The sequence below is a fragment of the Dysidea avara genome, chromosome 12 (assembly GCF_963678975.1).
Source record: "Dysidea avara chromosome 12, odDysAvar1.4, whole genome shotgun sequence".
NCBI classification, from domain to species: Eukaryota; Metazoa; Porifera; class Demospongiae; order Dictyoceratida; family Dysideidae; genus Dysidea; species Dysidea avara.
In genome coordinates this window covers 12,873,343-12,886,990 of record NC_089283.1, presented here as the reverse complement: position 1 = coordinate 12,886,990, position 13,648 = coordinate 12,873,343, and the positions used below count along the sequence as shown (strand labels likewise).

Below are 13,648 nucleotides of genomic sequence, written 5' to 3'. Positions count from 1 at the left end.
ATTAAATGCTATCCCACTAGGGACAAAGCCTGTGAATACAGGGAGTCAGAAACATGTAATTGAAGAATGCCGAAAAAATCCCAGACCCAGTGGTGACTTGATCCCTTGCAACATGCAGTCTAGGCAGTGCCAGAGGAGCCACAACAGCTGAGATCTTCTCTGCATTCAACCTCTACTTAATCATTGACTTCTCGCCAGCAAGGGGGTTTTATTAAATGTTATCCCACTAGGGACCTGTGAGAAGGCTAAAGCCTGTGAACACGGAGTCAGAAATATGTAACTGAAACGTTGAGGAATACAGAAAAAATCCCAAACCCAGTGGTGACTTATGGTGCCAGTCTTACCATTATTTTGTACTGATGTTGCTAACTGTATAAGACTTTATATATGACCATTAGAGGACGACAGGCAGGTATATCAAGAGGTAAATACAGTAGGATATAAATCACTTTATTCCTATTATTGACATCCCATTGAACACATGTGTTATTCTAATCAAATTAAATAAATAGTGTGGTTATTTAGTTCATTCATACTTGATGTAAATAGTCCCTGTCATGTATGAGCTGGCCAACAGGAGCCTTTGGCATGCCTATACCAGACACCTGAGAGGTCACTCAAATGTACTTTACAAGTTGAGATCTCTGGCCTGCAGCTATAGAAATATTTGACAGATGACGTCTTCCAGCACTGAAGTAGTAATGAGCAAATGGCTTATTTATTGTTGCTGTTGAAGTGACAGCTCCTTATAGCAGCATGACGTGTTGTCTTAGTTTCTCTCACTACCTGAGCATACAGCTGCAGAATTTGACCTTTCACCATCAAGAAAAAAGAGTTAGGTACTATACTTCCTCCTTATATCATTCTAAATCTTCCCTCTGTCCAACTTTAATTATTGTGGCAATGGGTACTGGCTGCCATCTTTATCTCCAACTTGTAAGTGAACCTATAAATAAAACACATGGGGTGTACAACTGTTGAATGATGACATGACTATATATGTTGCTGTGTGGCAATGATGATGGTTGAAAACTAGCTAATTGGGGTATTAGTTTTGGGGTGGTTAAAAACAGTGGGACAAGGACTGGGACCTGTGGAATCCAACTTTTCTCTGAGTTTTTATGGACGTATCTGAAGCATGGGTAGACAACATGCATTTGTGAAAACAAGCACATGGGTTTGGACTGGTGACAGAATGGCATTAGCCACCTCATTCTTTACATCTTGATAAAGTTAATGTATTCCAACAAGCCTTCACGAAAGGGTTTCATGTGCAAAATTTCCCATGGAGCTACTGCTTCACTGAAGAATGAAAAGAAGCTATCCCAGCCTTTCCTTGGAATAGTTATTTCTGGCCAGTGACATAATGAGTTAACACGTACTCATCATGAAGAAAAAGTCACCTATTAGTGCCTAGCCACCATTGCTTTAGGTACTGGTAAGATTCTATGTTTCAATAGCCATGATATTTAAATCACCCGAAGTAGAAAATTATGCTGCCATCTGTCCTCATGACCATGACCTCTACCTGTCCCTCTGCGGTGTTGTGCTATTTACTTGTTTAGATACTCATGCTTTGTTAACAGAAGATTAAAGCTTGTAAGTCTGTTTTACCTTCCTCCGACTGCAGCTATGTGAACTGATTTTGAAAAACTGACCACTTTGGCACTTATCTAAAAAAAAATAACAGCTGGCTATACCATCTGGCTAACAATCTTCTACTAAAACTTACAAGGTTTGTTTTTTGGAGCTGGACTTCTGTAGACATGCAAAACCACACACAATGCTATCAAACTTGAGAAAGCACTAACACAAGGGACGGTAAGTCACACACCTTTCGCATCACTGTACAACTAGTGACGTTATCCACACTTGGTAAAAGTGACTAGTGCCTTGCTAATTGAGGGCTACCCAGTGGCACTACTACCCGAGGGCAAGGATAACTGTTCTGTGTGCTATAAAGCCTTTTAAAATGTCAAAAGTTTCCAAAAGTCATGCAGTGACATATTATGTGCATCTAAAATACGGAGCAATTTCTGGTGCTTAGAAAGTTAGTTCAACTAAAAGTGTTGCCCAACTGAGTGCTCAATGAACAGCCATGATGGGTACTGATAATTCATAATTCCTAGTGCTGATAATGGCACTTTCTTCATGACATAGTTATAGTAGAACACCTTTAGTTGTGCAGCTTTCCTGGCCTAATTTAAGTCCTATACTTTTCTGTGCCATTTTTCATCACAAGATCACATGTTTTGCACAACTTACTGCCCATCAAACAAGGTCAGAAGGCAGTAACCAGCATTCGTAAATTTATGTATTTTGACGGTGCATAACATATTGAAGTGGGAACTGCACAACTTACAGTCCCTTACGCTCAAGCAAATGCAGACAATGTTATTGCCTGGTAAAATTACACAAATGTAAAGTCTATGTTGCTTGTGCCATTGTAGTATGTCTGGAGCTCCTGTGATTGCTGAAGCTTGCCATCACTACACTCAACCATTTGCACCCTATCTAGCACCCACACCATGTATAGAGTACAGGCCGGGTACCACAAGTAGATGATGTGCACAGCTACACTATTATAGAATCACCACATACATACTGCATCTGAATGTGATACTTTATAGACCGGGTATACTTTTAAAGTACTCATCACCATTATGGTACAGAAGGTAGCTTGAGATGAACACATAGCCACCAAAGTGTTCCTCAGAGATATACCAGTAATAAGTGTGACCAGATTTCCTATCGAAATTGCACAATTAGCAGAACCCAATATTGAGTAGCTACTAGTGGTTTAAGCTTCAACATTCCCAAACTACATAATAAGATCTAGAGGCACATCTTTAGGGTAGTGTGATAAGTCGGAATGACACAGTGGTGCAGCTGACTAAATGTTTTCTGCAAGCATTTTAGCCAGTAAGGATCCAGCACATCTTGCCCCAAGCCTTCAATGGTCATCCTCATCCAAGGCTGTGTCCACCCCAACACCCTACAACCCAATGTGAGCACTTGTGATACTACACTCCTCAAATGTTCTAGTGAGAAATTTAATAATCAGCCGGAATGTTCTGACTGGTAATTAACACATCTTGAGTGAAAATTTGAGATGTGTGCTCACTACCCTTGGCAAGTTACAATTAACAATAAATTTAAAAATTCAGTCACAATGATATACCCACGTACATCAAAACAGTCAGTTATTTACAAACGGTACAATAAACTTGCCAGAGCTAGAAGTCATCTGCTTTCTCTATAAGTTTCTTAGGTCTACAAAACCCCTAAATGATCAGGTCGCAAGTCACTCCACTGAGTCACGAATCTAATCACCTAGCCTGTAAAGTATAACAGTTTCTTAATTTTATAATTCAGTAAACACATTTTGTGTATAATATAATGGGTATTAACCATATAGGGTAACAACCCATATTGTACGTCATTATATTCATCAATCATGCAGTACCTGTTTCCACATCTGCTATTATGGCATAAATTAACATATTGGTGCTGCTATATTTATCTAGCTGCCACTGAATTTGCAGAAGTAGAAAGGAAAACCTTAAAATTATTGTGTGATAAGTAGCTAGCAAAGATCTTCATGCTGAAACAAGTTAAGATGCCACAGTGTAGGAATAGATTTTTAAAATCTCGAGCAAAATTGCGTGTGCGAGTGAGTGCGACGTTGTGCTTGGGCAGTGCTGTAGCTGTTCTATACCATACACGTGGAAATTTTCGTAGTATGAAATTTTTACGGTTGCATACTAAAACAAGATTTTCACGATTTTATTTTCACGGTTCCATGATTTTATTTTCACAGATCAAGGTACTGGTTGAATCGCTTTTGCTTTAGTAGCTCAGATTAAGATGAACTGGAAAGAGTAGTTATACAAAGAACAATTAATAAGGAAATAAAAGGACATTACAAGAACAAGCTTAGCTAACTACATAGCTAGAGTTGTCTTGTCTTGTGTGTTCCAGCTTGTGTTGCACAATGACTATGAGAGATATAACTCATTAGCCAAGCCAAACGCTTTGTGTTGTAGTCAACTATTGACTGTGTCTGAGCTGAAAGCAACTGATTTCAAGTGCCATCCATAGCAAGGAAAGAAGTGTGGTGGATATATAGTATCAAACTTGGCGATCAAGAAAGAACTACCGTCAGTGTTTACACAGCAAAACTTGCAAACATGATATTGCCGGATGGTTGTGGTATGTGGCCAACAATCATTTTGTCCTTCACCCTACCGCAAAGGCCATAAGAGGTCCTTCATATTTCTAGATTCAATTCATTGTCTCTCAAACTGGGGGATTCTACATATCCTTATATATATGGTAACCAGCCATGAATGCAGCAGCTGATGATGGTGAAAGAATTCATTGTCTATGTTGTGTAGGTAAGCTTCACCGTAGAGTGTGTTATTCGAAAAGTGGCATGTTCCGTATTCGAAAATGTGGCAAACCACTTGTGAATGTGCTATAGCACTAGTTCTCATCTTAAACCAATGTTTTTCAGGACAGCAAGGGTGACAAATTGCTCCCATCTGAGTGCTATAGGATGCAAAATCGGATGCATGGCTTGGGAAATAATAATATCCTACAATCAATTTCAACTTGAGCTTTTATAAAAAAAAACTGGCGGTACTGCTCATACATCAAGGCCATGGTACATTTACATGTACCATGGCTATCCATGGTTTAACTTAAATGTACAATGGCCAGCCAGGTTTTATAAAATACGTAACCAGAAATTTGCCTTTGAAGTTAGGTGGCTTCATGGTTCATATTGTATTGTATTTTGTACTATATGTGTATAGCTGAATGGAGGGTGACAGTTAACCTTATGAACATATGATAAACTTTTCCCAACCAACTTGAAAACATTAAATCGACTTAATCTTCTGCCTTGCTATAGTTACAATACCGCCCAGAGGTAACGTTACAATCCCTCGTGAGTGCTCAAATCCAGGCCACAACTTGACACGACACATGACTGGAACATGTCACGTACGAAGGCATGCGGTTACTGAAGCAGCCACCCAAGGGAGCTCATGTGTCGTGGCTACAAGTGATGAGTTAGCTAACGCACACATGCCAAAGAAACTCACGGGTCGGTAATAGGCTATATGAGTGTCAACTGCTCGCAAGTATAATGTTACCTCTGGGTGGTACATTTCGGCAGGCTATGATGCATTACAGAATCATTTACAGGTGGTACCATATGTGCAGAAATTTTCATGGTACGTAATTTTCAAAGATTTCACAGTTAACAGCAACCATAAAAAGAAAATTTCATAGTGTGTATAACTGTTGTTGCACACTAGATGTTTAGTAAGTGTTGTAAAGAGTCTGTAAACAATGCAGCAGCTTTAAAATCGCTTAATTGAACTTTCCTGTGATACGCGTAGGACTTACCCGTTCATGTTAACAAAGGTCGGTTGCTGCTGACCCAAGTCACAAAAGTAAAGTTAACCAACTCATGATCAGATCTCTAGTCTTGTGCCGCCTGTCCGACCGCAGACTAGATCAGATCGATCAGATCATGAATTTGGTAACTAATGGATGCTAATGGACACTAATGGACAATGCTAGCGAATATAACAGGTAATAATGGTACACATTAAGACACACAGAAACGCTAATGTGCTCTGACTTTTGAACAGTACTAATATAGTGGTTGTCTTGTATTGGCTTGGGTGATTAGTTACCTGCCATGGACTGTTAGCCTGATTCAGTTGCACCACATGCCCTTGTGATTTGCCTGACATGTACATCCACATCCTTGGGCCTGCAGCCCTCAAGCTTGGGTATACATATCAGGCAAATCACTCGGGCTCATGATACAGCTACTACAACTACACGTAACCATCAGTAAAACATAACTTTTGTGGGGAGGAATATGTGAGGGCATTTTAACTCAACGTTTCTTTACAAAAATGAAACTAAATTCCCTTGTCCATGTGTATAAACTGTTAATACTATTGATTTGGGGCCTGCCCTTTATAATGAGGCTGCACTATTTGGGGGTGTCCCTTAAGAAGGGTTTACTGTGACAGTAAAGCCAAGTCCATTAATCAGAAGCCGTTATTTTCATAATAGCACAGTAATGTGATCAGTATCTTTTATTCTAAAGCATCGGCCTAGTAAATAGTGTACAAAACCACCAATTGATATAGCTAAACACCCTAACTGTTAGCAATCAAGTCACATGTCAAGTGTACTAAAACTATTTCTGCAATAACAATAGACATTTTATTATTGTGGAATGCTCATGATCAGTTCTCCTTCCAGCTTGACCAGTAATACCAACTAGCTACAAGGTACAGGATCTTGGGACTCTAGCAGCTGCCTCTGTACTGTGCAACACCCATCAGATCACAGCATTTGCTACTGACACTATTCATCATGCTGTAGCTAATGGTTTTTCATGGCTTCCCAACTATTCATTTAATACTAAATTCCTTACTGAATACCGGCACTGGCTTGAAAAGAGTATAGGTATGAGGTCTATGATTAGCAGATGATTGATGCCTTAAGAAGCAGTGTGTACTTGTACTGAAATTGACTTGATCCTTACTACCTGCCGCTGGTAAGTTAGCAATCAATATCTACGTATACATGTACAGTAGCTACTGATGAGAGCCAGTGTAGCTAGCTATACGTAGTCATGGGCTATTGAAATTACCTAGCAGCACTGTCATCTACGTATTAAGTTGTTACACTCACTGAATAGTCGGTGTATGAATCATATTCGCCACCAAGAAATGCCTTTAAATTATGCAGCCACGTCCACTAACAGTCGCGATTAGATATTTTGAAGGACTGGGGGTCGTTGGTAAGACTTCTTCGGTGAGATTTCGCGGCGCCCGCTTCGCCTATAGATATTTTTTTAGGAATATCTCCAGACATCACTATTGGCAGCCACGAAAAGCAAGTGATACATGCGTAAATTATATTGCCAATTGCTTAGCATGCCACAAAGTAGCTACAGGTGGCATCTTGTGGTGACTGAAAATTCTATCCATACTGTTCTATGTGATGAAACTAGCCTGTCCGGCGTAATTTTCTAGGAATAGGGCTTATATTTATGTTGGAGCTCAGCGTTGTAAGTACAGGGTTGGATAATCCGGGTGATTTGTGTCATATTTTGTCTGGGTCAAGTATCCAGGTCTGACCTGGAATTAACTAGCTTGATAAGATTGTACTGACAGAAATGCAGTTGTATATACTTGCATGGGCCACGCCCACCATTCGGGAATGTGATTTGCTGTCTGTAGGATCCATGAAGCAATGCTCACTTGGCAGGATTACATACTACTATCTGTGGACGTGTATGGCATCACGCCCACTTATCAGGATTGGGTGTTGCTGCTTGTAGACGACTACAGTATTTTGGCATCAAGCAAGCCTGGAATTGTGTGTTGCTATAGCTGATTGTAGACTTACGTGGAGCCACACCCACTTTTCAATCATTGTTACAATATGTACTCTTTGGTAGCTACTCATTTGTATTCCTCTACTCTCCTATAGTATAATAATCCATACAATCTATGCTATACATGTAGAGCTGGCTAGTGGAGCATGCATGGGACGTGTGGACTTTGGTTTTGGCACATGCCTTAAGCTGGGTCAGATCTGGGTTCCATCCAGATTACTATTTGGGTCAGTGAGTCAACTACCGACCCACTTACAACACTGTTGGAGTTTGTATACATGCCCTGCTGCTCTGATCATGAATAGCTCTTCAGAAGAGCGCCTCCCAGACCCTACAAAACTAAAGCTTAAAACTGTTTACAGAATGTGCAGCACACTGTGCCACTTTTACATGCAATGAACAACTAAAAAGTGAGATTTGAGGTGATTACTGCATGGTATACCCTCTGGTACCCCTGAGCTACCTTGTTGTAAATCTTAATCTGAAACATTAAAGATCTGGATTTTTGAAGCTCAAAAATAAGCCATTACACCGCCATAAACCAAGACCCTTGGTAGTGTGTCATACTTATCTTTTTCACACACTTTATAGCATTATAAAGCACAAACGCATGAGTCAATTGTCTTCAAACTTGGTGTGCATTAAGGGTATGTAGAAGTGAATTCACATAGTAAGTCTGGTAGAAATCACTAGCTAGTTTTGCTTATCACTGTGATGCGAGTCTGGAATAGAAAGCAGAAAGTTGTGAGTTTCAATTTCCTCAGCTCTTCAACAAAAACATGTTCAGTTGTCCGCACCTTTAAAATTGTGACAAGACATATAACCAAATCCCACAATGACTCTACCAATATACCCATATAAAATGTCTCCGTTGGTTAGAGATCATGCCCTCGGATCTTTGTGCTTTAAAAACTTTGGTCACCTCATGCTAGGTACACTTAGTAAAACTGTTTGGGTTGGGTTAACTTTTATGGTTAATGCAAGTATTATTCTTTGCTGTATACTCCAAAATATGAAATAGCTGTGTTATTTTGCAGTATCTCAATCTTGCTGGGATAGTTCCACCAGAAGCTCTGGAACTACCCCACATTGTGGATCATTAAAGAACACGGTCACCATGCTTTGTTTTCTGTAGTGAAATTGAATTGATAACAGTCTCTGTTATAGTTCTGCACTGCATGGTAGGATTCCACAATTACTTTGACTAGTTCACCTTATCCCACATATTATGCTTATATACACACCTTGCAGTATTTACCATATGATGGGTTTTATAGCGAGATGTGTTTAAGATTATTCGCTATGAGTAATTTGGTGCTGTAATAAAAACATTGTCACATGATTTTGCAAAAGTCACATATTGTTAAAAGTTAAGCTATTTATTGTTAGCAGATGTTTAATGACTACAGTACGGAACTATTCCACACATTAGTTACAGATTTCTGACTCCCTGCTTCACAGGCCTGTTAGCCTCCTTGCAGGTCCCTAGAGGAATAGTTATCTAATAAATAAATTATGTAATTGACTGGTCTATTAGAGCATTTTGATCTCAAATGTGTTTTTATGCTCTAGTGCTGCTCAAACTACTAGAATAATTTTCAATTTTTATACCCATCATTATGTCCATAATTGTTCTAAAATAATTCCTGCATCCTTAGTTTGCCCAACCAAAGCTCTATGTGGTCAAAGTAACGGAATGGTTAGGAAAAGCTGCACATGACTAACCATCCATGCAGACTAATTTCATTATGATACAAACAGGTAGTGATGCAATAGTGGCAAGCACATGCCATGCACATGCAAATCATTTTGATTTCACTCTACAAGTCAAAACATAACTTCATTCTATCTTGATTTGTACTTGATGTATGGCTGTGGCCATGTAGTTTTTATGTGCATGTCATAATTAAAAGCGAGATTTTAACTTTAGCAATGGCATTTAATTGCTAAATTATGTGCTACTGTTATTTCATGTGAAATTTCAAATGCTATATACACTGTATAGTAACCCACTCAACAAGTATGCAGTTTCCTAGCATCTGTGTAAACTTAAAAGTAAAAGTGTTTATGTAATTATATTCATATGCTAGGGTCAAAGTATGACAGCTGCTTTGGTTCCTTTGACACATTATGGGTTGGTCATTATGTCAAATGTGTAGCCAACTATTTGCAAAGCTAAGGGTGACATGTTGAAATAATGGTATCACTTTTACTTTTCAGTAATGAGTGATACATGCTAAAGAACGAGTTATATGAAGAGTTATATGTACTACTTATATACCTCCAAAAGTTGAAATGAGTTACTTTTTTGTAATGTCCATCACATCCAACACATGATTACAGCATTTTAGGGTTGAGACAGCAAACATGGCAGCATGAACTAAAAGTGGTAGTGTATTATTGGGAGTGTTCATGAGGCCAAGATACTAATACATTTGTGACTGAACTGTACGCAAGAGAGAAATGCTTGTCACTTGTAAGTTTTAAGCTGAATGCTTATATTCAGCAATTTTACTTATTTAATTTGATAAAGCATTGTTCCAGCTTCCTTGTAGCTTACAAGCCTGTTGGTTAGTGTAACAATCATAAAACCTCAGTAATTTTCTGTGGACAAAGCTGCTGATATTGAGGGTCTGTGGTATCTTACAGTACGGTAGTACTGTATATTAGGGATCATGAAGGTCTGACCAAAAATATCACCCTAGACCAGCCTCACAATATCTTCATGGTGCCTTGGCAGTATTGGCTAGGTATAACCAAGCCCAAAAGTGCCTTCAATATGACCAGAAATACTTCCAAAAAGTTGCTACGAATTATTTTAAAAACTTTAGTGGAATTTTCTACTGACTGACTGACTGACTGACTAATTCCTTCAGACAAGCATACGTAACTCAATAACGGCTAAGGCTACGGGTCCAGAGATATGCCTTTTGACGTACCACAGTACATACAATGCATGGCTTACCTAAGTTACCCATTTCTTTTTGCTGACAGCTCAAGGTGTTCGTGGTCAATAGCTTCCTTACGGGAATCATCTGTATTTTCCATGGTGACTGCAGAGCTGCTTCTCCTACTGTTCTTCGTTTGTAATGCTGTAAAACAGGCTGAACGTAGCTTAAAGTGAAGTGTAATGGCCACTTACGAATCAGTAATTGATAGTTATGGCACATGAATTATCTATATTTTTCGTGGTGACTGGATTGATTGCAGAGGCGCTTCTCCTATTGCTCTGCATTTGTAGCACTGTGTAATGGGTTGAACATAGCTGAAAGCGAAGGAAGCATAATGGCCATTCACTCTCAAGTCAATAATTGAAAGCTAGGGCATGCGTTCAGATGAAAACATTAACTCTGGAGCTCTAATTGTGGTATGTGTGGGTTTACCAGTCATAATAATGTTACAAAAAGTAAACAAACAAGTATAAGGAAAAATCAGGAATGTTAAGCACAATTAGGGATCATAGAAGAAAAGTAGGTGGTTGCCTACACCTGCGTGGACATTTAATCCCTAATTCAGTCTAGCTAGCTATATTATATCCATGACTGAATTAGGGATTAAATGTCCACTAATATATATCTGCAGGTGTAGGCGACCTTCCTTGTTTATCTACTGATTTTTTTCTATGATCCCTAATCGAGCTTAAAATTCCTAATACTTGCTCAAAATAGGATTATCTTTTCACCCATCGGTTTGTTTTATTAGGTTAAGGGGAATTGTATTGAAATCTTAGTTATCTGAACCCTTGGGGTCCACCTAATGTTCAGATAACTGAAAATGTTTGAGTGCATACCATCTCAACACAATGATTTTGCTATAAATAAAACTTAACGTATGTCAGTACTCTAATAGAGTACTCACTACTCTAATAGAACCATCATTTGGTTAGCTGAAAATAAGGATAACTGATGTACAAGTAACTGAAATTCCACTGTAGTGTTAACTCAAGAAGTAGTTTGGTAAATGTAAACTCAATCAAGCCTGATAAATACATGGAGCCCTATACTTATACGTACCAAGAAGGCCATTGAAGCTTGACAGACGACTCAAAAATGAAAAGGCAGTTTGAGAACCTTGGCTGACAGAAATCATTTACACAAACACAAATTAAAAGGTAATCCTCTTGAGTGTACATAATAATTTGTTACAATTGACCTTTTGATCAATATGAGTAATGTAATTATTGAACTTAATTTATTGGATAGAGTTTCTCTTTTTCTACACATCAACATGTGGTTTGGAGAATATTCATTGCAAGAGGGGAGTGTTACCACACAATTTGTCTCCATTACCAACACCTGTGCATGTTTTGAACAGATAAGCCTAGCACCAATATTTAATTCATTGTGAGGTTGTGTTCTAAGTTCTTTGTCCATATTTGGAGTTCTTTGTCCATACTTGGTATGGTTGTTATGGTGCTAACTGTTGCGAACATGGATAATGAGTCTCTGTGTTAATAATATTTGCTGGCTGTGATCATAATAAAATTGTGAATTTCCATGTACATAGCTAGTACCACTGTTTTGTATTACACAGAATTGTATACAGATGTATGTGAAGTGAAGATGACATCGGAAGCTACCATTGTTTGTGAGGTATGTTGGGAATTATATTACATAATTAGTGGTATTTAGTAATTAGAATATTGGGAATTATATTACATAATTAGCGGTATTTGGTAATTAGTGGTAATAGTGTCTTAAATGACCATAATTGCCTATGTACACTCACAGCACCCCATAAGGTATATAGTGGAAAGTATTGTCATATTCTCTGAGTGTGACAACTACCGGTATTTGCTTTCAATGTTAAATTCAAGTAAGCTATCAGTGCTTAGTTGTACGTATTCCCTATGTCAATGTTTATTGTATACAAAGATGAGGCATAAGACATAAAATTCATTTTTGATCAGCTATACATGAAATTTTGTTACATGCAGTGATAAGCCATCAGTGACTCTGTTATTATATCAGACGTCTTGCTTATGTGATTTCATCATTTGGTTAACAATTAATGTGACACTTTGTTGTGTAGTTAACAGATCCTTCACGATCATGGAAGCTGTTATCAAGGAACCTTGTGTTGTACTTGATGCTGTTGAAGTTGTGGTCACAGATGATCGTGAAAGCAACAATACTGCTAATGAAGATCCTTATTCACACATTGACTTTTCAAATCCAGAAAATATATTTGACTTTAGTGCACCCTATTCATCTCGTACCACAACTAGCCCCCCAAATACTCCTACACTACAACTGTGTAAGGCTCGTAGATTGATTACTCAACCACCCATGAACATGTGTGATGTACTTAATTCACCTGAATACAAAAAAGAAGCTGAAAAGAAATTTCCATGCAATATCTGTGGAAGAAGATTTGCCCGACCTAGCCATATGCATCGACATCAGCGCATCCACTCAGGAGAAAAACCTTACAGTTGCCATATTTGTAAAAGACCATTTGCAAGAAGTGACTACGTAGAATCTCATATCCTCAGTCACCGAAGGAACAAAGTACACAGTTGTTTCATTTGTGGTGAAGTGTATCACGACCTGGCCAGATTCAGTAACCACTGCCAGTCACACTCTGATAGCGAGTATCTTAAAGCAGCAAGAATTAAGGAGGCTATTAAATCTCGAAAGTTAACTTCAGCTAAGAAGGTACAAAATGCAACAGAGCCACAAATTCTTGCTTCCAGTGTTCAACAAGAAATTCACCAGCCTTGCTTCTCCCAGACACTACCAGAAGATGACAGCGAGGAGTCTATAATATGTATGGAGAATCGTAGCATATTAGTTTTGCCAGCCGCTGTACATCCACTACACTACTCACCACTTCCTGGTTTTACTCTTGGACCTCAAACAGCTGCCAATAATCAGTTAATGGCCTCATTTAGTGCTCCCATGTTTTCATTCCCTACACATCAAGCTTCATATTTTCCGGTTTACATCCATACCTAACCAGCAGTGCTTTACACTATCAAGAACTGACTTTGTACTCAGTTACTGGGCACAGACTGTGTACATGGCATTAATGATGTTGTTGTAATACATACCCCTAATCCAATAATGCTTTTGTAATGGTACAAAACCTAGATGTACTTAGTTTGGTGTGGAACAGAAATTTTTTCATTATAATAGAAAATTTAATCACAGGTACGTACTATAGACATCAGTCGCAGTCATCAAGCATAATTCTACTACAAGTCAATAAGAT

At 38.5% G+C, this 13,648-nt stretch overlaps 1 protein-coding gene and 1 long non-coding RNA gene across 7 annotated transcripts; one reads left to right on the top strand and one right to left on the bottom strand.

The window, feature by feature from the left end:
* Positions 1–466: 466 nt before the first annotated feature.
* On the bottom strand, positions 467–6,857 carry LOC136239770 (uncharacterized). Its single transcript, XR_010693596.1, has 3 exons — positions 6,727–6,857; positions 3,232–3,338; positions 467–946 (listed from the first exon to the last, which is right to left on the bottom strand). It is a non-coding gene; the product is annotated as an uncharacterized lncRNA (long non-coding RNA).
* Positions 6,406–13,571, top strand: LOC136239766 (zinc finger and BTB domain-containing protein 24-like). 6 transcript variants are annotated; one of them, XM_066030500.1, is made up of 3 exons: positions 6,406–6,589; positions 11,969–12,027; positions 12,467–13,571. In XM_066030500.1, exon 3 carries the CDS (start codon positions 12,487–12,489, stop codon positions 13,390–13,392), a length of 906 nt encoding a protein of 301 aa, XP_065886572.1. In that variant the 5' UTR covers positions 6,406–6,589; positions 11,969–12,027; positions 12,467–12,486; the 3' UTR covers positions 13,393–13,571. The 6 variants fall into 6 exon arrangements, with proteins under 6 accessions (XP_065886572.1, XP_065886569.1, XP_065886570.1 ...); XM_066030497.1 differs by having other exon boundaries at positions 11,370–12,027; XM_066030498.1 differs by having other exon boundaries at positions 11,305–12,027.
* The last annotated feature ends 77 nt before the right edge of the window (positions 13,572–13,648 follow it).

Coding starts and splice junctions, on each gene's coding strand:
- LOC136239766 (XM_066030496.1), top strand. CDS start 12,136: ATGACCATAATTGCCTATGTACACTCACAGCACCCCATAAGGTATATA. Junction 12,251..12,466: donor GCTTTCAATGTTAAATTCAA/GTAAGCTATCAG, acceptor TTTGTTGTGTAG/TTAACAGATCCTTCACGATC.